At 44.7% G+C, this 24,441-nt stretch overlaps 1 protein-coding gene across 1 annotated transcript; it reads left to right on the forward strand.

Moving 5' to 3' along the window:
- Positions 1–4,294: 4,294 nt before the first annotated feature.
- LOC311327327 (E3 ubiquitin/ISG15 ligase TRIM25-like) lies at positions 4,295–24,162 on the forward strand (the record flags this gene model as incomplete). Its single annotated transcript, XM_084460359.1, has 8 exons — positions 4,295–4,906; positions 7,807–7,902; positions 8,006–8,086; positions 9,678–9,830; positions 10,623–10,782; positions 10,950–11,000; positions 11,231–11,308; positions 23,609–24,162. The coding sequence occupies 8 exons, from the start codon at positions 4,295–4,297 to the stop codon at positions 24,160–24,162; spliced, it is 1,785 nt and encodes a 594-aa protein (XP_084316485.1).
- Positions 24,163–24,441: the final 279 nt, after the last annotated feature.

Genomic DNA, 24,441 nt, shown 5'->3' on the forward strand with positions numbered 1-24,441 from the left:
AGTTATATCTATATACCATTATATCACAGTTACCTAGTTATATCTATATACCATTATATCACAGTTACCTAGTTATATCTATATACCATTATATCACAGTTACCTAGTTATATCTATATACCATTATATCACAGTCACCTAGTTATATCTATATACCATTATATCAGTTACCTGGTTATATCTATATACCATTATATCACAGTTACCTAGTTATATCTATATACCATTATATCACAGTTACCTAGTTATATCTATATACCATTATATCACAGTTACCTAGTTATATCTATACACCATGATATCACAGTTACCTAGTTATATCTATATACCATTATATCACAGTTACCTAGTTATATCTATATACCATGATATCACAGTTACCTAGTTATATCTATATACCATTATATCACAGTTACCTAGTTATATCTATATACCATTATATCACAGTTACCTAGTTATATCTATATACCATTATATCACAGTTACCTAGTTATATCTATATACCATTATATCACAGTTACCTAGTTATATCTATATACCATTATATCACAGTTACCTAGTTATAGCTATATACCATTATATCACAGTTACCTAGTTATATCTATATACCATTATATCACAGTTACCTAGTTATATCTATATACCATTATATCACAGTTACCTAGTTATATCTATACACCATGATATCACAGTTACCTAGTTATATCTATATACCATTATATCACAGTTACCTAGTTATATCTATATACCATTATATCACAGTTACCTAGTTATATCTATATACCATTATATCACAGTTACCTAGTTATATCTATATACCATTATATCACAGTTACCTAGTTATATCTATATACCATGATATCACAGTTACCTAGTTATATCTATATACCATTATATCACAGTTACCTAGTTATATCTATATACCATTATATCACAGTTACCTAGTTATATCTATATACCATTATATCACAGTTACCTAGTTATATCTATATACCATTATATCACAGTTACCTAGTTATATCTATATACCATTATATCACAGTTACCTAGTTATATCTATATACCATTATATCACAGTTACCTAGTTATATCTATATACCATTATATCACAGTTACCTAGTTATATCTATATACCATTATATCACAGTTACCTAGTTATATCTATATACCATTATATCACAGTTACCTAGTTATATCTATATACCATTATATCACAGTAACCTAGTTATATCTATATACCATTATATCACAGTTACCTAGTTATATCTATATACCATTATATCACAGTTACCTAGTTATATCTATAAACCATTATATCACAGTTACCTAGTTATATCTATATACCATTATATCACAGTTACCTAGTTATATCTATATACCATTATATCACAGTTACCTAGTTATATCTATATACCATTATATCACAGTTACCTAGTTATATCTATATACCATTATATCACAGTAACCTAGTTATATCTATAAACCATTATATCACAGTTACCTAGTTATATCTATATACCATTATATCACAGTTACCTAGTTATATCTATATACCATTATATCACAGTTACCTAGTTATATCTAGTGCATTCGAGCAACTGGGGGCTGAGAAACATCCGAATTTCCGACGAGGAAGTGCGAGTTCACGCGGTGTTTTATTCAATCATTAGCAGCAAGTCGCAATTTACCACCTCCCAGTTATAAACGAATGCACCATTAATACACCGACATCTGTGATCACCGAAATGTGTGACCACCGGTCACAAAATCCGATTTTCATATTCGGTGCGTTAATACACAGAATACAAAGTGTTAATACTTCAAAGCACCGCCACCACCACAGAAGAAGACTACCTGGGAAAAATAATTTCACTCGGACAGAACGCGTCTAAATCAGTTATTTAATGGGGGCTTTATTTCAACAGGTTTAATATCCAGTATTCTTTTCAGGTTTGCCGGACCCAAGGTGTCCCTCATTTACAGTGTTGACAAGTTCAAACAAATACATAAATAACAACAGAACAACTACAATAATGATAATAATCATAATAATAATATTTAAAAACAGTTACAGGTCGAAGTACAAATGTCAAGAGCCATGGATTTAAACTCTGCGAGCTTTAGAGTCTGTTGTAGAGTATTCCAGGTATGAGGAGCATCCTGGAAAAAAGCAGCTCTACCAAGTTCAGAATGCACTCAAGGAACCCTGAGATCAAGCTGATCGTTTGATCGGGTCTGATAGGTAGTGTGATAGACCGGAACGGGAGGGGATGTCTGAAGGGAGCTAATTGATTGCGCAATCACTGACTCGCCAACAGTGTGGTTGGTTCTGAATTACAGTGACTTGATTGTCCACAGCCGTGTGGCCGACACCTTGTGTTGGGACTCTATAAAAAGAGAGAGATAGGAGTTGATCGGCCTGCTAGAGACCAGTCTGTTGTTGTACTGCGGGCGTACACGCTCATCTGGGGGGAGGTGTCGTTCGCAGTTTATAGAACTGCCGGCGACGAAGCCAGTTAGATCAGGGGGAGCGTTTCCGGCGTTAGGAGGGGAGGCTGGACGCCTCCTTTAGTCAGCAAGGACCAGGGGTTGTGCTACCTCACAGGACAGCGAGGTTGTGCTACCTCACAGGACAGCGAGGTTGTGCTACCTCACAGGACAGCGAGGTTGTGCTACCTCACAGGACAGCGAGGTTGTGCTAACAGGACAGCGAGGATGTGCTACCTCACAGGACAGCGAGGTTGTGCTACCTCACAGGACCCCGAGGTTGTGCTACCTCACAGGACAGCGAGGTTGTGCTACCTCACAGGACAGCGAGGTTGTGCTACCTCACAGGACAGCGAGGTTGTGCTACCTCACAGGACAGGGAGGTTGTGCTACCTCACAGGACAGCGAGGTTGTGCTACCTCACAGGACCCCGAGGTTGTGCTACCTCACAGGACAGCGAGGTTGTGCTACCTCACAGGACCCCGAGGTTGTGCTACCTCACAGGACAGCGAGGTTGTGCTACCTCACAGGACCCCGAGGTTGTGCTACCTCACAGGACAGCGAGGTTGTGCTACCTCACAGGACAGCGAGGTTGTGCTACCTCACAGGACAGCGAGGTTGTGCTACCTCACAGGACAGCGAGGTTGTGCTACCTCACAGGACAGCGAGGTTGTGCTACCTCACAGGACAGCGAGGTTGTGCTACCTCACAGGACAGCGAGGTAGAGTCCAGCGCCGGGCAAGCAAGGGTGGAAGCAATAACAACGAGCGACGCGGTCACACCTGTTAGACCTACTGTATGTTTATACTCAATATATATATATATATATACATACACAGGTGTCTGTGTATATACAGTATATGGCTTTTAGGATAAATAAGATGTTACTGAGATGAATGGATGTTCTTCATTACAGTAGAATTCATTAGAGTGAAATGATAACTGGTGTAGTCTACCGTTAATCTCTCTCTGTCTCTCTTCCCCTCTCAATCCACCCACCCCCCTTTCCCCTTGTGCGTGTGTGTGTGTGTGTGTGTGTGTGTGTGTGCATGCATGCGTGTGTGTGTGAGCCAGGTACGATAGGAGACTGGAAGAACTCAATGACTGTGGCCCAGAGTGAACGTTTCAATCAGGTCTACCAGGAGGATGAAGGACCTCCCTCTTCAGTTCATCTGGGATATCAACGAACTGCAGGGGTGGAATCCTCTAGAACACTGTAATACAACTGGTATAAAGCCCATGTTAGAAACTGTCTAAACAAATATCATGTTTTAACGCATCTTTACCACGGTTTTCACTATAATATTCAGCAAAAAAGAAGCTTGGCATAGCCTACTGTCTTTTGCATTTTAGTCATTTAGCAGATGCATTTTATCCAAAGTGACTCACAATAAGTTTATTTGTCAAGAGTGACTGTAGTCTATACTCTTCATATAAGAAACAAATTCAAAATATTTTCCCCAGTACAGTTTCAAATATAACATGTTTTAAATAAAATGGTAATGTTCACTTAAACATTTGTCTCAAGCAGCCTATTGTTTCCCAGTGTAATTCATTGTGATAGTGCCTAGGTTCTGCTGCGCATGTAGTCGAGGGCATACGGTAGAAGCTCGGCATCTGATAGGTGGGTCTTTCCCGTGTGAGTGGCTGCGTGCGCAGCGTAACCAGCTCCCGTAGGACTCGGTGATATGTTGGAGCGGCTATTCCCGTAGATCCGGACTCCTCCCTGTCTGTCCCCGTCTTAAACAACCCGCTGAGAGACACGGAAAGGTCGGTTTCGGTGGCCTCGACAGGCCTAAACACTGATATGGCACAAGCGAATATCTCGGTGACGGAAAGCCAGTTTAGATGCCCTATCTGCCTGTCTATGTGGAAGGACCCGGTGTCCATACCGTGCGGTCACACCTATTGCATGTCCTGCATCAACAGCTACTGGGACCAAGCGGATAACGGCCAATACAGCTGTCCGCAATGTCGAGAGACGTTCAGCCCAAGACCGGTGCTCCGACGGAACACGGTCCTCGCCGAGGTGGTGGAACAAGTCAAAATGAACGAGATGCCAGGCCTGACGTCCACCGGGACAGAGCTATACCGCGGCGGGGTAGGGGACGTTCCCTGCGACTTTTGCCCCGTTGAAAACAAGCTCAAGGCGTCGAAGTCGTGTCTCGTATGCTTGGCCTCGTTCTGTGGGTTTCACGTCCAGCCCCACCACGACGTGGGCACGCTGCGGAGGCACAAGCTGGTGGGCGCGGTGGAGAGCTTGGCGGAGCGGCTGTGCGCGCAGCACCGCCTGGGCTTGGAGGGCGGCGGCCGGGGCGGTGACGCGGCGGAGTGGAGCGGCGACTGTCTGCTCTGCGAGTCCGACCAAGAAGAACTGGGCCTGGGACACAACGTGGACGCCCAAAGAACCAGAAGACAGGTGAGTAGGCTAGCCTATACGCTCATTATAAGTCTTAACAGCACTATAGCCTAACTGTTGAGCTTTGCTAATGCGGTGTGAGAGTTCCCCATTCTCCACTAGTCTCAACACCAGACCCATGAGAGCTCTTATACTGATACACTACGTAGGCTACGTTAACTACGTTACTGCATGCGCAGATCTCTCTATGGGTCTGGAACATTAATGCACAAATCTAGTGCTCAAATCCTGGCAGTCCGGGAGCCATGGGGTTCAACCTTGTTTTGTCGGGTTTTTGTCTTTGCTGTTTCTTGTAGCTTGGGGGTACCTCTTCAAAATACAGGAGGGTGCTTGGGGGGGTCATATCCCTTGAGCATTTTCAGATATTAACCTCTTCATGCCTGAAAATGCCAAAATCACACAAAAATAGAGACTTATGATATTCCATGCTGAATATATAAATTAAATGCATCCAATTTACATTCTCTAATGTTTTTGCATACAAGGGGTGAAATGTGTAGCATTGCAAATGATTAGTATTAACCCTTTCAAGCCAGGTAAAACAACGTTTGTAGCAGGAGTTATTAGCTGCGACACACAACTCAAGTTTGCATTGTGTTGGTCCATTTATTGATATGGGCAACGAAACATGAGCAACAGGAAAAGGGGTGCAGCTCTTCCCCCCACAAAATGTATCCAACTAAATCAAACAAGTGCATCCCCACCCAGTGAGTATGCACCCACACTTATGCACATGTGCATTACAAAAACAGTATGGAAAAAAACACATAAAACAATAAAAACATAACATAAAAAACATGTGTGGTGTAATTCTAACAGATCATTCTCTACACACTACACATGTTCCCCCAGAATTCACCTCAGTAGAAAGATCTTGGGGGTTCCTCTTCAAAATACAGGAGGGTGCTCGGTGATATCCCTTGAGCATTTTCAGATGTTCACCCCTTCATGCCCGAAAATGCCAAAATCACACAAAAATAGAGACTTATGATATTCCATACATTATAGGATTAAATGCATCAAATGGATCGTCTACAATGACTGTTAATAAAGGAGGTCATGTGTTCTAAATGAATACTGCAGAGGCGTAGACAGAAATCATCTGGTGGGTGGGCGGAGGCAAAAAGCACAATTTATGCTCAAGTTATGGTAATAATATTACGTATTAGGGTCTTGAGCATCCTACCCTGAAACATGTACAGAACATTGTGCATGGCAAACCATAAATACACAAACCATTTACAGCTGCATTTCTTGGAGCTACAAGGAGTCTCACTCTTGCAGCCACACCGGATCATCTTCAGGATGTAGTCTGGAACCAGTTTGACATCTTCTGGTAGGTGGATTGGGATCAGTGCCCTGTTACTGGTGTTCTTCTTCCATCCAAATTCCTCTGGGTTCATTGCAGGTGGCAGAATGTTATTGAGATTTCGCCACAGGTACGCTTGGAAGTGGGACCTCTTTACATTTTCAGTGAACGCTTCCTTTGTTGGAGGTAGAGCAGCTAGATTTGGTGAAGACGTGTCCTTTCCCGTTCTTTTTTCCCCAGACAAGTAGCCTTGTGTGTGTCATGTCCATGCTCTCCGTTATGCCATACCCCAAACCTCCACATGTTCAACCTTTCACTCCGACCTTTACCCCTTGCCTTATAGGTCAGATCCTGTCCCAACCCCAACCCATATTCTATTCTAACCCCAACCCTTATTCTAACCGAAATGACTTTACGGGACTTTACCCCAACCGCCACACGTTCATCCTTTCACTCCAATCTTTTTATCCCTTACCTTTATCCAAAAACAGGAGTTGAACCAATTGCAGCAAAATGGCTAACGTTACAGGAATCATCAGTGTAACTGCTTTAGCCACAGATCGCTACAATTAATGTCAGGGAAGCTTCTGCTAGTTGTTGTGAGCTCATGAGCTAACTGGCTATCCCGCTCTTATTGTGCTGGATTAGCATTGGAAGCATTGGAACTGATGTGTCCAGGTGACAAGCCCCATCTTTATTTATCAGATATTATTTATCAGACAGCTATTTCAGTGGCATGACTAGCTTCCGTCCTACCAGTCCTGAACAGAAACAAGCCAGCTACGCACATAAGCCGGGTTGGACCTGGCCTGGTTTCCATGATGCTCCTTATACCTTACAACAGACTCTAAAGCTTGAGGTCCTTCCTTCAGTCACAGTTTAAATCCATGGCCATCTAGGTCCATCTAGACCTATGTACTTCTACCTGTAATTGTTTTATATTATTATTATTATTATTATTGTATATTGCTTTTTTTTGGTGTCTGTAAACTCGTCATCACTGTAAATGAGGGATAATGTCTCTCTCTCTCTCTCTCTCTCTCTTCTTCCCACTCTCCCTCTCTCCCTCCCTCTCTCTGTCTGTCTCTCTCCCTCTCTCTCTCTCTCTCTCTCTCTCTCACTCTCTCTTCTTCCCACTCTCCCTCTCTGTCTCCCTCTCTGTCTGTCTCTCTCTCCCTCTCTCTCTCTCGCTCTCTCTCACTCTCTTCTTCCCTCTCTCTCTGTCTCTCTCTCTCTCTCTCTCTCTCTCTCCCCCTCTCTCTCTCCCTCTCTCTCTCTCTCTCTCTCTCCCCCTCTCTCTCTCCCTCCCCCTCTCTCTCTCTCTCTCCCCCTCTCTCTCCCTCCCCCTCTCTCTCTCTCTCTCTCTCTGTCTTTCTCTCTGTCTCTCTCTCTCTCTCTCTCTCTCTGTCTTTCTCTCTCTCTCTCTCTCTCTCTCTCTCTGTCTCTCTCTCTCTCTCTCCCCCTCTCTCTCTCCCTCCCCCTCTCTCTCTCTCTCTCTCTCTCTGTCTGTCTCTCTCTCTCTCTCTCTCTCTCTCTCTCTCTCTCTCTCTCTCTCTCTCTCTCTCTCTCTCTCCCCCTCCCTCTCTCCCAGGCCCAGCTGCAGGACAGTCAGAGGGTGGTGCAAGGTCGGATCAGCAGTGGAGAGAGAGAGCTGGAGGAGTTTCAACAGAGCATCGAGTCCCTCAAGGTGGGTGCGGCACACACACACAGACACATGAACTCCATCTCCCATCTGCCCCAACCCTCTCCTCTATGAACTCCATCTCCCCCTCTGCCGTCCCGTGCTGTAGGTATCAGCGTCGGCCGTGCTGGAGGAGAGCGATGCCTTGTTTCTGGACCTGGTCCAGAGGCTGGAGAAGACCAGAGGAGAGGTGAGACCAGAGACACCAGAGAGAGAGAGACCAGACATCACCCTCCCCGTCGCTCTCCCTCGTTTCCTCCAGGGAAATCCCTGATCTCAAATGACAGGATGGGTTTCTGGGGCAGCAGCTTGGTAGAGAAGAACACGCTTTCACCCATCCTACGCTTTCGATCTGAGATGACCTTGAAGAGGGCAGGAAGGATATGTTAATGAGTCAGATCAGATTCGCCTGTTTAAGGCCAGACACCCAACTGTCAATTTTCAGATTTTTGGATATTTTCCATCAATAACGACCATACATTCATAAAATGTACAAATAAACTGCGAACTATTGATTTCAATACCTTCATTTCATCACTTTAGCCCATGACCGTCAACTACACCTAGCATACATTTAGTTCTTGTTACAGTAGCATGTTTTATGTAGAAATTCAACCACTGTTTTTAAAACAATCCATATTGAATTAAATATAATTCGAAAGCTTATTTTATAAGTACAACGCTATGCAGTCCATATATGGACATTTCCTACGGTGAGGAAGTGATTCATGCTGAAAGTGGTTACAATGTTTTCTTCATAAATATATCAGTTTATGTTTAAAGTCCGTTTTCTCAAGATTACCTTTTCCCCATACGCCAAATAATTTTTCTCAGCCTTCAAAAGTGGTACATTACAATTCATATGATGGTTCATAGGACTTATGACCAGACTTTTATGAAGGCTTTTTTGAATACCTGAGAATTAGATTTTATGTGACATTTAAGCTGTAAATATGTGAAAAATATGCTTTCATCACACATGTGAATGGTGTTTTTGTCATAATTCAATGAAATAACAATATTTTGACAAGTCCCTTCATAAAAGTCTGATCAATGTGTTTGCTATCAAAACAAAACAAAAATAATCAGTCTAATTATAATAGATTTTGTGAAAAATATGTTCTTGTGATATGCAAATTAGCGCATTTTTAATGAGTATTTACCTCATTTGCATATTTGGAAGTGTTTGTCAATAAAACGTATAGAAGAAAAATAACCCTATTAGGGTGGGGTGTCTGGCCTTAAACCAGAGATTTGATTATTCCTTCCTCCTTTGTTTTGTTTTCCTATGCCTAGGCTGAGGAGATTAACAGCTGTTAAACTTTCAACTCAAACTCGCAGGCAGCACAATAAAAGATGCCTATTTTTGTTGTTAAACATGAATCATCTGGCCCACATTGTCCATCTACTTCAGATGCCCCCATGTTTTTATGCAGTGTTTCCCATAGTCTACATCAGGGTTGGGCGATTTGACGATAGTCTCAACTGCGCATTTCAAAGCGTGCACACATAGGCTCATGCGTTGGGCAGCAGTCAATAAGGAAATGTTTTGGCGTCACTAAAGCATTTTCACAGATGGTAGAGCTCAATTTGTATAAGGCGGGAAAAAATCAGCGGATATTTTAGTTAATACAAGAAAATTGATCTAGAAAAGCAGTTTTGTGTTATATTCCGTTTGTGTGTGTGTGTGTTGTGTGTGTGTGTGGTGTGTGTGTGTGTGTTGTATGTGTGGTGTGTGTGTGTGTGTTGTGTGCGTGCGTGTGTGTGTGTGTCTGTCCCAGGTGAGGACGAAGCTAGAGGCCAGAGAGAGAGCTGTCCTGGTCCGGGCAGAGAGAGAGATGGAGACCCTGGAAAGAGAGATGGAAGACCTACGGAGGAGAGAACAGGAGATGAGCCAGCTGCTGCTGACGGAGGACAACGCTCACTTTCTACAGGTGAGGGAGAGAGAGAGAGAGACAGGTGAGGGAGAGAGAGAGAGACAGGTGAGGGAGAGAGAGAGAGACAGGTGAGGGAGAGAGAGAGAGACAGGTGAGGGAGAGAGAGAGAGACAGGTGAGGGAGAGAGAGAGACAGGTGAGGGAGAGAGAGAGAGAGAGAGAGAGAGACAGGTGAGGGAGAGAGAGAGAGAGAGAGACAGGTGAGGGAGAGAGAGAGAGACAGGTGAGGGAGAGAGAGAGAGACAGGTGCGGGAGAGAGAGAGAGACAGGTGAGGGGGAGAGAGAGAGAGACAGGTGAGGGAGAGAGAGAGAGAGACAGGTGAGGGAGAGAGAGAGAGAGACAGGTGAGGGAGAGAGAGAGAGAGACAGGTGAGGGAGAGAGAGAGAGAGACGGGAGAGAAGTAGGTCGGTGGTGAATGGAAAGTAAGAAAAGGGAATTAGAGGAACAGGAAGAGAGAGCAGCAGAGAAAAATATCAGACAGAGAGAGAAGAATGAGAGTCAGAGAGGAGAGAGAGAAGAACGAGAGAGTCAGAGAGGAGAGAGAGAAGAAGGGAGAGTCAGAGAGGAGAGAGAAGAACGGAGAGTCAGAGAGGAGAGAGAGAAGAAGGGAGAGTCAGAGAGGAGAGAGAAGAACGGAGAGTCAGAGGAGAGAGAGACAAAGAGCTCTCTGAGATTATAGATTTTTTTTTTTTTTTTTCCACTCGTCTACTTTTCCACTCCTCCTCCCCTCCCTCCTCCTCCCCTCCCTCCCTCCCTCCCTCCTCCTCCCCTCCCTCCCTACTTGGCCAGTCTGCTGCCCTGCTGTGCGTCCTCCCAGCCACTGGGAGGGGCAACAGGGCGCCCAGTCTGCCCACGGAGGGCTTCAGCACGGCCAGGAAGGCCCTGTCCACCCTCCGGGCCAGGATGGACGAGCTCTGCAGAGAGGAGGTGGACAAGATCAGCCGCGCTGGTGGGGATGCACACACACACACACACACACACACACACTGACACACATACACACACACACACACACACACACACACACACACACTGACCTGACACACACACACACACACACACACAGGTATTAGAACTGCCATGCCTTCACGTTGACATTGTGTCTTTTCTTCGTAGTCAACGAGACCTCCTCTGCCTGTAACCTGTCCAGCGGGGAGTGTGTGAAAGGTAAGCCTGAGGAACACACACACACACACACAAACGCACACACACACACACGCGCACACACACACACACACACACACACACACACACACACACGCTCCAAGGGGGTCACCTGTACGACAGTATCAGGTCACACTTGGCCCAGTGTCGCAATACTGTAAGTCCAAAGGTGGGTTAACCTTGACAGATCTCTCTCTCTCTCTCTCTCTCTCTCTCTCTCTCTCTCTCTCTAGCGGTGCCCATGTCGTTCCCTCTCTCCTCCCTCTCACTCCAGGTGTCAGACCAGAGGATGAGAGCGAACTTCCTGAGATGTAAGTACTGGTGTCACAACTTCAGTCGTCTACATGCCCTCTCCATCCTATTACCAACAAGGCCATTAACTCTGTGTCTGAGGACACTTAAAGGAGTAGTAAAGGGAAAATGCATGTTTCGCCCTGTTTTAAGGTTACTTATGATCATATACAATGGTTCAGATCAAAACGTTGACAAAACTAGCACTTTTGAGAAAGTCTGATAATTGCTCTACCACCGTTTTGGTCATACAATGGATGTGGGTGGGCACCTTGAAAAATCATTCAAAAACATGTTAAACTCTCAATTTCAAAGACAAGAAACTCACTGAGGTGTTAGTTGGCGTTCTGACGTATAATTCGCCATAAAGTAAGATTCTAGTTCATCTGGAAAGGCTTTTTTAAATATTTAGCATGGAACTATTTAGTCGCAGCAAATACGTGTGTAAACGTCCGCAAACTAGGTATCCTAGCAACATAAACAATAACAATAGCTACCGTAAGTAGTTCCGCTTCCTGAATCCCCTCTGCGGATTGATCTACACATCTACAACGGTCGCGTCAATACAAGTCAATGGATTTCATAAAATGATCAATAAAACCCTACAGGATTCATACTTTGCGGCGAATTTGATGTCAGAACACCAACGGACACCAATTACCCCCTCGGTGAGCTTCTTGTCTTTGAAATCGAGAGTTTAACATGTTTTTGAATGATTTTTCAAGGTGCCCACCCACATCCATTGTATGACCTAAACGGTGGTAGAGCAGTTATCAGACTTTCTCAAAAGTGCTAGTTTTGTCAACGTTTTGATCTGAACCATTGTATATGATCATAAGTAACCTTAAAACAGGGCTAAACATGATTTTTCCCTTTACTACTCATTCAAGCCATTGTTAACTGTTCCCTCAAAAACATACCTTTTTAACATTGCTTTTACCACAGCTTTACTTGTTTTAATATCTTAGTGTTCTTAATTTGCATTCTGTTTTTATAGTTTTTTTAAATTCTATTTTACACTATTTTATTTTTTTATGCTTTTACTTTTATTGTTTCTTTTAAATCTGTTCTCACTGTGTTTGTATGATTTTTGTTTTTATCCTTCTCCTATTATGTAAAGCACTATGTGCTACATTGATTTGTATGAATGGTGCTATATAAATAAATTTACTTTGACTGCCCCCCACCACACACACACACACACACACACACACACACACACACACCCTATACCCAGTCACTGTAATCCTGTGGTAATTTGAGGGGCCTGGGTTTTTCACAACCCTGTGCAAACCAGGGGCCGGTTGCACAAAACATCTTAAGTTAATATTTCCCTTAAGTTCTGACTTAAGGTTTCCTTAAAATAAAATCTGTTGCACAAACAACCTTAAGTATTCCCCTTAAGGTTTCCTTAAGATGTCCCTCAAGTATTTAAGGTTTTCTACTTATCTCGGTATAATACTTAAGGAGTCCCTTAAAGTCAGTTAAGGTGTTGCACAAAAGACCTTAGCAAGCAAAATAAGGGAAAAAACATAAGGGACCTCTACCCCAACCTTAGCTAAGTTATGGCTGCGTTTATGAACATAAACGATGGAAATCGAGTCCCAAGAAGAGTGTTCCGCGACAGGGAGAACCCACTAGACACTCTTAGTGAGGAACAACTGATATTTAATTACAGATTTGATCGACAGTCCATTTTTGACTTGTCCGACCGCCTGGGCTTGGACCACCCAACCTTCCGAAGCTATGCGCTTCCAGCCGCGTTACAATTGATGATTGCGCTCCGATTTTATGCGACGGGATCTTTTCAGTCGGTCCTCGCAGACATTATTCATGTCCACCGTTCTACTGTGTGCCGTGTGGTTCACCGGGTATCAAACGCCCTTACCGGTCTGCTGGATGAGGTGGTCAACTTCCCATCTAAACGGGAGGAGGATGCGGTAGCGGCGCCCTTTTTTAATGTTGCCGGCTTCCCGAAAGTGTGCGGGGTGATAGACGGGACGCACATCAAGATTCAAGCACCCACCCAGTACGAGGAGCAATTTATTAATCGGAAAAATCAACACTCCATCAACTTTCTCTTCCTCAGACCGGGTCGGCTTTCTCTTTTTCTCCTCAGACATGTCCCCCAGCGTCTCAGGACGTCCCAGTGTAGTGTTGTGACAGATAGCCGGTCACGTGCAAGCAAACCAATGGTCACCATGGAAACTACAATTTTACTGCTGTAAAATCTCTTTCCTTGTATGAAAACCCTTAACGTTTCCCCTTAGCTAAGGAAACCATGTAAGGGATTCTGTGCAACACCCTTAAGTAATCCCCTTAACTAAGGGGAAATTAACCCTTAAGGGTCATACTTAAGGGAAAAACTTAAGATGTTTTGTGCAACCGGCCCCAGGCTCATATAAGAAGGCTTACACCTTCTCATCCCTCCATTACCCTGGTACTATTCACCCTGTCACTATTCACCCTGGCACTATTCACCCTGGCACTATTCACCCTGGCACTATTCACCCTGGCGCTATTCACCCTGTCACTATTCACCCTGGTACTATTCACCCTGTCGCTATTCACCCTGTCACTATTCACCCTGTCACTATTCACCCTGGCACTATTCACCCTGGCACTATTCACCCTGGTACTATTCACCCTGTCACTATTCACCCTGTCACTATTCACCCTGGTACTATTCACCCTGTCACTATTCACCCTGTCACTATTCACCCTGTCACTATTCACCCTGGTACTATTCACCCTGTCACTATTCACCCTGGCACTATTCACCCTGGCACTATTCACCCTGGCGCTATTCACCCTGGCACTATTCACCCTGGCGCTTCTGAGAAAGAGGATCTCTCTCCACCATCTGTATCTCTCTCTCTCCATCTGTATCTCTCTCTCTCCATCTGTATCTCTCTTTCTCCATCTGTATCTCTCTCTCATCTGTATCTCTCTCTCTCCATCTGTATCTCTCTCTCTCTCCATCTGTATCTCTCTCTCATCTGTATCTCTCTCTCTCTCCATCTGTATCTCTCTCTCTCTCCATCTGTATCTCTCTCTCTCTCCATCTGTATCTCTCTCTCATCTGTATCTCTCTCTCATCTGTATCTCTCTCTCTCCATCTGTGTCTCTCTCTCCATCTGTATCTCTCTCTCCATCTGTATCTCTCTCCATCTGTATCTCTCTCCATCTGTATCTCTCTCTATCTGTATCTCTCTCTCTCCATCTGTATCTCTCTCTCCATCTGTATCTCTCTCCATCTGTATCTCTCTCCATCTGTATCTCTCTCCATCTGTATCTCTCTCCATCTGTATCTCTCTCTCCATCTGTATCTCTCTCTCCATCTGTATCTCTCTCCATCTGTATCTCTCTCCATCTGTATCTCTCTCCATCTGTATCTCTCTCTCCATCTGTATCTCTCCATCTGTATCTCTCTCCATCTGTATCTCTCTCTCCATCTGTATCTCTCTCTCTCCATCTGCATCTCTCTCTCCATCTGTATCTCTCTCTCCATCTGTATCTCTCTCTCCATCTGTATCTCTCTCTCCATCTGTATCTCTCTCCATCTGTATCTCTCTCCATCTGTATTTCTTTCTCCATCTGTATTTCTCTCCATCTGTATCTCTCTCTCTCTCCATCTGTATCTCTCTTTCTCCATCTGTATCTCTCTCTCTCCATCTGTATCTCTCCATCTGTATCTCTCTCTCCATCTGTATCTCTCTCTCTCCATCTGTATCTCTCTCTCCATCTGTATCTCTCTCTCTCCATCTGTATCTCTCTCTCTCCATCTGTATCTCTCTTTCTCCATCTGTATCTCTCTCTCATCTGTATCTCTCTCTCTCCATCTGTATCTCTCTCTCTCTCCATCTGTATCTCTCTCTCATCTGTATCTCTCTCTCTCTCCATCTGTATCTCTCTCTCTCTCCATCTGTATCTCTCTCTCTCTCCATCTGTATCTCTCTCTCTCTCCATCTGTATCTCTCTCTCATCTGTATCTCTCTCTCATCTGTATCTCTCTCTCTCCATCTGTATCTCTCTCCATCTGCATCTCTCTCTCCATCTGTATCTCTCTCCATCTGTATCTCTCTCCATCTGTATCTCTCTCCATCTGTATCTCTCTCTATCTGTATCTCTCTCTCTCCATCTGTATCTCTCTCTCCATCTGTATCTCTCTCCATATGTATCTCTCTCTCCATCTGTATCTCTCTCTATCTGTATCTCTCTCCATCTGTATCTCTCTCTCCATCTGTATCTCTCTCCATCTGTATCTCTCTCTCCATCTGTATCTCTCTCTCTCCATCTGTATCTCTCTCTCTCCATCTGTATCTCTCTCTCTCCATCTGTATCTCTCTCTCCATCTGTATCTCTCTCTCTCCATCTGTATCTCTCTCCATCTGTATCTCTCTCTCCATCTGTATCTCTCTCCATCTGTATCTCTCTCTCCATCTGTATCTCTCTCCATCTGTATCTCTCTCTCCATCTGTATCTCTCTCCATCTGTATCTCTCTCTCCATCTGTATCTCTCTCTCCATCTGTATCTCTCTCTCTCCATCTGTATCTCTCTCCATCTGTATCTCTCTCTCCATCTGTATCTCTCTCCGTCTGTATCTCTCTCTCTCCATCTGTATCTCTCTCTCTCTCCATCTGTATCTCTCTCTCCATCTATATCTCTCTCTCTCTCCATCTGTATCTCTCTCCATCTGTGTCTCTCTCTCCATCTGTATCTCTCTCTCTCCATCTGTATCTCTCTCTCCATCTGTATCTCTCTCCATCTGTATCTCTCTCTCCATCTGTATCTCTCTCTCCATCTGTATCTCTCTCCATCTGTATCTCTCTCTCCATCTGTATCTCTCTCCATCTGTATCTCTCTCCATCTGTATCTCTCTCCATCTGTATCTCTCTCCATCTGTATCTCTCTCTCCATCTGTATCTCTCTCTCCATCTGTATCTCTCCATCTGTATCTCTCCATCTGTATCTCTCTCCATCTGTATCTCTCTCTCCATCTGTATCTCTCTCTCCATCTGTATCTCTCCATCTGTATCTCTCTCCATCTGTATCTCTCTCTCCATCTGTATCTCTCTCTCTCCATCTGCATCTCTCTCTCCATCTGTATCTCTCTCTCCATCTGTATCTCTCTCTCCATCTGTATCTCTCTCTCCATCTGTATCTCTCTCTCCATCTGTATCTCTCTCCATCTGTATCTCTCTCCATCTGTATTTCTTTCTCCATCTGTATTTCTCTCCATCTGTATCTCTCTCTCTCCATCTGTATCTCTCTTTCTCCATCTGTATCTCTCTCTCTCCATCTGTATCTCTCCATCTGTATCTCTCTCTCTCCATCTGTATCTCTCCATCTGTATCTCTCTCTCCATCTGTATCTCTCTCTCTCCATCTGTATCTCTCTCTCCATCTGTATCTCTCTCTCTCCATCTGTATCTCTCTCTCTCCATCTGCATCTCTCTCTCCATCTGTATCTCTCTCTCTCCATCTGTATCTCTCTCTCCATCTGTATCTCTCTCTCCATCTGTATCTCTCTCTCTCCATCTGTATCTCTCTCCATCTGTATCTCTCTCTCTCCATCTGTATCTCTCTCTCCATCTGTATCTCTCTCTCCATCTGTATCTCTCTCTCTCCACCTGTATCTCTCTCTCCATCTGTATCTCTCTCTCCATCTGTATCTCTCTCTCTATCTGTATCTCTCTCCATCTGTATCTCTCTCTCCATCTGTATCTCTCTCTCCATCTGTATCTCTCTCCATCTGTATCTCTCTCTCCATCTGTATCTCTCTCCATCTGTATCTCTCTCTCCATCTGTATCTCTCTCCATCTGTATCTCTCTCCATCTGTATCTCTCTCCATCTGTATCTCTCTCTCCATCTGTATCTCTCTCTCCATCTGTATCTCTCTCCATCTGTATCTCTCTCCATCTGTATCTCTCTCCATCTGTATCTCTCTCCATCTGTATCTCTCTCCATCTGTATCTCTCTCCATCTGTATCTCTCTCTCCATCTGTATCTCTCTCCATCTGTATCTCTCTCCATCTGTATCTCTCTCTCCATCTGTATCTCTCTCTCCATCTGTATCTCTCCATCTGTATCTCTCTCCATCTGTATCTCACTCTCCATCTGTATCTCTCTCCATCTGTATCTCTCTCTCCATCTGTATCTCTCTCTCTCTCCATCTGTATCTCTCTCTCTCTCCATCTATATCTCTCTCTCTCTCCATCTGTATTTCTCTCCATCTGTATCTCTCTCCATCTGTGTCTCTCTCTCCATCTGTATCTCTCTCTCTCCATCTGTATCTCTCTCTCCATCTGTATCTCTCTCCATCTGTATCTCTCTCTCCATCTGTATCTCTCTCTCCATCTGTATCTCTCTCCATCTGTATATCTCTCTCCATCTGTATCTCTCTCCATCTGTATCTCTCTCCATCTGTATCTCTCTCTCCATCTGTATCTCTCTCTCCATCTGTATCTCTCCATCTGTATCTCTCCATCTGTATCTCTCTCTCCATCTGTATCTCTCTCTCCATCTGTATCTCTCCATCTGTATCTCTCTCCATCTGTATCTCTCTCTCTCCATCTGTATCTCTCTCTCCATCTGCATCTCTCTCTCCATCTGTATCTCTCTCTCCATCTGTATCTCTCTCTCCATCTGTATCTCTCTCTCCATCTGTATCTCTCTCTCCATCTGTATCTCTCTCTCCATCTGTATCTCTCTCCATCTGTATCTCTCTCCATCTGTATCTCTCTCCATCTGTATTTCTTTCTCCATCTGTATTTCTCTCCATCTGTATCTCTCTCTCTCTCCATCTGTATCTCTCTCCATCTGTATCTCTCTCCATCTGTATCTCTCTCTCCATCTGTATCTCTCTCCATCTGTATCTCTCTCTCTCCATCTGTATCTCTCTCCATCTGTATCTCTCTCTCCATCTGTATCTCTCTCTCCATCTGTATCTCTCTCTCTCCATCTGTATCTCTCTCCATCTGTATCTCTCTCTCCATCTGTATCTCTCTCCATCTGTATCTCTCTCTCTCCATCTGTATCTCTCTCTCTCTCCATCTGTATCTCTCTCTCCATCTATATCTCTCTCTCTCTCCATCTGTATCTCTCTCCATCTGTGTCTCTCTCTCCATCTGTGTCTCTCTCTCCATCTGTATCTCTCTCTCTCCATCTGTATCTCTCTCTCCATCTGTATCTCTCTCCATCTGTATCTCTCTCTCCATCTGTATCTCTCTCTCCATCTGTATCTCTCTCTCCATCTGTATCTCTCTCCATCTGTATCTCTCTCTCCATCTGTATCTCTCTCCATCTGTATCTCTCTCCATCTGTATCTCTCTCCATCTGTATCTCTCTCTCCATCTGTATCTCTCTCTCCATCTGTATCTCTCCATCTGTATCTCTCTCCATCTGTATCTCTCTCTCCATCTGTATCTCTCTCTCCATCTGTATCTCTCTCCATCTGTATCTCTCCATCTGTATCTCTCTCTCCATCTGTATCTCTCTCTCTCCATCTGTATCTCTCTCTCCATCTGTATCTCTCTCCATCTGTATCTCTCTCTCCATCTGTATCTCTCTCTCTCCATCTGTATCTCTCTCTCTCCATCTGCATCTCTCTCTCCATCTGTATCTCTCTCTCTCCATCTGTATCTCTCTCTCCATCTGTATCTCTCTCTCCATCTGTATCTCTCTCTCCATCTGTATCTCTCTCTCCATCTGTATCTCTCTCTCTCCATCTGTATCTCTCTCTCCATCTGTATCTCTCTCTCCATCTGTATCTCTCTCTCTCCACCTGTATCTCTCTCTCCATCTGTATCTCTCTCTCCATCTGTATCTCTCTCTCTCTATCTGTATCTCTCTCCATCTGTATCTCTCTCTCCATCTGTATCTCTCTCCATCTGTATCTCTCTCCATCTGTATCTCTCTCTCCATCTGTATCTCTCTCCATCTGTATCTCTCTCCATCTGTATCTCTCTCCATCTGTATCTCTCTCCATCTGTATCTCTCTCTCCATCTGTATCTCTCTCTCCATCTGTATCTCTCTCCATCTGTATCTCTCTCTCCATCTGTATCTCTCTCCATCTGTATCTCTCTCCATCTGTATCTCTCTCCATCTGTATCTCTCTCCATCTGTATCTCTCCATCTGTATCTCTCTCCATCTGTATCTCTCTCTCCATCTGTATCTCTCTCCATCTGTATCTCTCTCCATCTGTATCTCTCTCTCCATCTGTATCTCTCCATCTGTATCTCTCTCCATCTGTATCTCTCTCTCCATCTGTATCTCTCTCCATCTGTATCTCTCTCTCCATCTGTATCTCTCTCTCCATCTGTATCTCTCTCTCTCTCCATCTATATCTCTCTCTCTCTCCATCTGTATTTCTCTCCATCTGTATCTCTCTCCATCTGTGTCTCTCTCTCCATCTGTATCTCTCTCTCTCCATCTGTATCTCTCTCCATCTGTATCTCTCTCCATCTGTATCTCTCTCTCCATCTGTATCTCTCTCTCCATCTGTATCTCTCTCCATCTGTATATCTCTCTCCATCTGTATCTCTCTCCATCTGTATCTCTCTCTCATCTGTATCTCTCTCTCATCTGTATCTCTCTCTCTCCATCTGTATCTCTCTCCATCTGCATCTCTCTCTCCATCTGTATCTCTCTCCATCTGTATCTCTCTCCATCTGTATCTCTCTCTATCTGTATCTCTCTCTCTCCATCTGTATCTCTCTCTCCATCTGTATCTCTCTCCATATGTATCTCTCTCTCCATCTGTATCTCTCTCTATCTGTATCTCTCTCCATCTGTATCTCTCTCCATCTGTATCTCTCTCTCCATCTGTATCTCTCTCCATCTTTATCTCTCTCCATCTGTATCTCTCTCTCTCCATCTGTATCTCTCTCTCTCCATCTGTATCTCTCTCTCCATCTGTATCTCTCTCCATCTGTATCTCTCTCTCCATCTGTATCTCTCTCTCTCCATCTGTATCTCTCTCTCTCCATCTGTATCTCTCTCCATCTGTATCTCTCTCTCCATCTGTATCTCTCTCTCCATCTGTATCTCTCTCTCTCCATCTGTATCTCTCTCCATCTGTATCTCTCTCTCCATCTGTATCTCTCTCCGTCTGTATCTCTCTCTCTCCATCTGTATCTCTCTCTCTCTCCATCTGTATCTCTCTCTCCATCTATATCTCTCTCTCTCTCCATCTGTATCTCTCTCCATCTGTGTCTCTCTCTCCATCTGTATCTCTCTCTCTCCATCTGTATCTCTCTCTCCATCTGTATCTCTCTCCATCTGTATCTCTCTCTCCATCTGTATCTCTCTCTCCATCTGTATCTCTCTCCATCTGTATCTCTCTCTCCATCTGTATCTCTCTCCATCTGTATCTCTCTCCATCTGTATCTCTCTCCATCTGTATCTCTCTCCATCCGTATCTCTCTCTCCATCTGTATCTCTCTCTCCATCTGTATCTCTCCATCTGTATCTCTCTCCATCTGTATCTCTCTCTCCATCTGTATCTCTCTCTCCATCTGTATCTCTCCATCTGTATCTCTCTCCATCTGTATCTCTCTCTCCATCTGTATCTCTCTCTCTCCATCTGCATCTCTCTCTCCATCTGTATCTCTCTCTCCATCTGTATCTCTCTCTCCATCTGTATCTCTCTCTCCATCTGTATCTCTCTCTCCATCTGTATCTCTCTCCATCTGTATCTCTCTCCATCTGTATTTCTTTCTCCATCTGTATTTCTCTCCATCTGTATCTCTCTCTCTCTCCATCTGTATCTCTCTTTCTCCATCTGTATCTCTCTCTCTCCATCTGTATCTCTCCATCTGTATCTCTCTCTCTCCATCTGTATCTCTCCATCTGTATCTCTCTCTCCATCTGTATCTCTCTCTCTCCATCTGTATCTCTCTCTCCATCTGTATCTCTCTCTCTCCATCTGTATCTCTCTCTCTCCATCTGCATCTCTCTCTCCATCTGTATCTCTCTCTCTCCATCTGTATCTCTCTCTCCATCTGTATCTCTCTCTCCATCTGTATCTCTCTCTCCATCTGTATCTCTCTCCATCTGTATCTCTCTCTCTCCATCTGTATCTCTCTCTCCATCTGTATCTCTCTCTCCATCTGTATCTCTCTCTCTCCACCTGTATCTCTCTCTCCATCTGTATCTCTCTCTCCATCTGTATCTCTCTCTCTATCTGTATCTCTCTCCATCTGTATCTCTCTCTCCATCTGTATCTCTCTCTCCATCTGTATCTCTCTCCATCTGTATCTCTCTCTCCATCTGTATCTCTCTCCATCTGTATCTCTCTCTCCATCTGTATCTCTCTCTCCATCTGTATCTCTCTCCATCTGTATCTCTCTCCATCTGTATCTCTCTCCATCTGTATCTCTCTCCATCTGTATCTCTCTCTCCATCTGTATCTCTCTCTCTCTCTATCTGTATCTCTCTCTCCATCTGTATCTCTCTCTCTCTCTGTATCTCTCTCTCTCCATCTGTATTCTGTATCTCTCTCTCCATCTGTATCTCTCTCCATCTGTATCTCTCTCCATCTGTATCTCTCTCTCTCCATCTGTATCTCTCTCTCTCCATCTGTATCTCTCTCTCCATCTGTATCTCTCTCTCATCTGTATCTCTCTCTCTCCATCTGTATCTCTCTCCATCTGTATCTCTCTCTCTCCATCTGTATCTCTCTCTCTCCATCTGTATCTCTCTCTCCATCTGTATCCCTCTCTCTCTATCTGTATCTCTCTCTCTCCATCTGTATCTCTCTCCATCTGTATCTCTCTCTCTCTCATCTGTATCTCTCCATCTGTATCTCTCTCCATCTGTATATCTCTCTCTCCATCTGTATCCCTCTCTCTCTATCTGTATCTCTCTCTCTCCATCTGTATCTCTCTCCATCTGTATCTCTCTCTCTCTCATCTGTATCTCTCCATCTGTATCTCTCTCCATCTGTATCTCTCTCTCTCCATCTGTATCTCTCTCTCTCCATCTGTATCTCTCCATCTGTATCTCCATCTGTATCTCTCTCCATCTCTATCTCTCTCTCTCCATCTGTATCTCTCTCTCTCTCCATCTGTATCTCTCCATCTGTATCTCTCTCCATCTGTATCTCTCTCTCTCATCTGTATCTCTCTCTCTCTATCTGTATCTCTCTCTCTCTCTATCTGTATCTCTCTCTCTCATCTGTATCTCTCTCCCCATTCTCCTCTCCTCAGAGATCAGGACATCATTAGATCATGTCTGGGGTGTGTGTTTGGTCTCTCCTCAGAGATCAGGACATCCTTAGATCATGTCTGGGGTGTGTGTTTGGTCTCCTCATCAATCTTCTATGAAGGGGACAGTTTTGACATTCAGGCCTGTTGACCAGGCTGGTGTCCAGGTACAACGCAGACATGCACCTGGACAGCACTGAGATCAGACACGAGGGATGGAGGTGTGCATTATTCAGGGGGTCACTGGAAGAGTTTGAAGTGTGTGTGTGTGTGTGTGTGTGTGTTTGAAGTGTGCATTATTCAGGAGGTCACTGGAAGAGTTTGAAGTGTGTGTGTGTGTGTGTTTGAAGTGTGCATTATTCAGGAGGTCACCGGACATGTTTGAAGTGTGTGTGATGAAGGCCACGTGTGTCATATTTCCACCAAGGCCAAACATCATCATCTCTAGACGCTGCGGCGCCATTGTCTGCTCATGACTCAATGGAGCTCACTGGAGTTTTATTATAAGGGATCGCTCATACATAGTAAATTTAGTTTCCAGGATCACGGATACATAGCCAAGTAGGTTTCAGGTGGGACCATCTCATCTGGGCTGCGTTCAAACTCAGCTAACAGAGGCGAACGTTCGCCGCAAACACGTTTTCTCCAAACGGTCACATTTGAACGGCTTTTAATGAACGTTCCAAATAGTTCGCATAAACGCAACGATGTTCCAAAATACCGTTAGGCTACAAGCCTGGGTCCATTGTGATCCTCGTTCCGTTACTGGCGAACTACCTCTCCAGACTGGTAGCTTCTGTTAGCAAACGTTTGCGGCGAACACAAAGCTAACGGAAAACAGTTGGCTAACGTTCGCAAACGTTCGCTATGTTCGCTGAATTTGAACGCACCCCTGCTTAACCCTCCTCTCCCTCCCTGCTTCTTACTTTCTATTCTCTTTTACCATATATAGGCTATATTATATGATCTGTCCTGTTATATTTTCTTATTTTTATTTTGAACTATGTTTTTATTTATTCTGCAAAGTAGGCGTGCTACATTTGCTTGTATGAACAGTGCTATATAAATAAAGTTGACTTTGACTCCCTCCCTCCCTCCCCTCCCCCTCAGTCTCGTGCCGCCTCTCCCTGGACCCGGACACGGCCCACCCCACCCTGTTCCTCCTGGAGGGCCTCCACGGCGCCCACTGTGGCGAGGAGCCCCAGTCCTACCCCCTCCACCCGCAGCGCTTCGACAGCGTGGCCCAGGTGCTCTGTCGGGAGGGCCAGTTCGGCGGCGTGAGCTACTGGGAGGTGGAGTGGCGCGGCGGCGGCTGGGTGGACATCGGAGTGACGTACCGCGGCATCGGGCGCAAGGGCGGCGGCAAGCCGTGCCTGCTGGGCCGGAACGAGAACTCGTGGCGTCTGCGCTGCACGCACGCCGGCTACGCCGCCTGGCACGACAACCGTAAGACCACGTTGGCGGCGGCGCCGTGCCCGAGGATCGGCGTGCTGCTGGAGCGCCACAGCGGCACGCTGTCGTTCTACGCCGTGTCGGACGCCGTGGCGCTGCTGCACACGTTCCGCTGCGCCTTCTCTCAGCCGCTGTACCCGGCGTTCAGGCTGGACCTGGACTCCACGCTCATGCTCTGCCCGCTGGACGGGAACGGGGGGAACTCGCCGTGACCTTTGCCGTGACCTTTGACCATGAACTTTCCTTGAAGGTCCTTGAACACAAGGACTAACCCCAGATATTTACCCACTGACACAACATTCAGAATTAAGTTGTAAAGCTTAAAATGGTTTAGAAGTCACTGCAACATGGACAGTAAGAGATGAATGTTAAGCATGGACTCCCAACGGTCGGGAGAGAACAGTCGGGTTTCAAACCTGTAATAGTTAATTGATATTGACAGAGAGGAGGCGTGGTCCGAGAGGAAGAATATGCTGCATCAATTATAGGTT

Source organism: Borostomias antarcticus, assembly GCF_949987555.1.
Source record: "Borostomias antarcticus genome assembly, chromosome: 31".
Classification (NCBI taxonomy): domain Eukaryota; kingdom Metazoa; phylum Chordata; class Actinopteri; order Stomiiformes; family Stomiidae; genus Borostomias; species Borostomias antarcticus.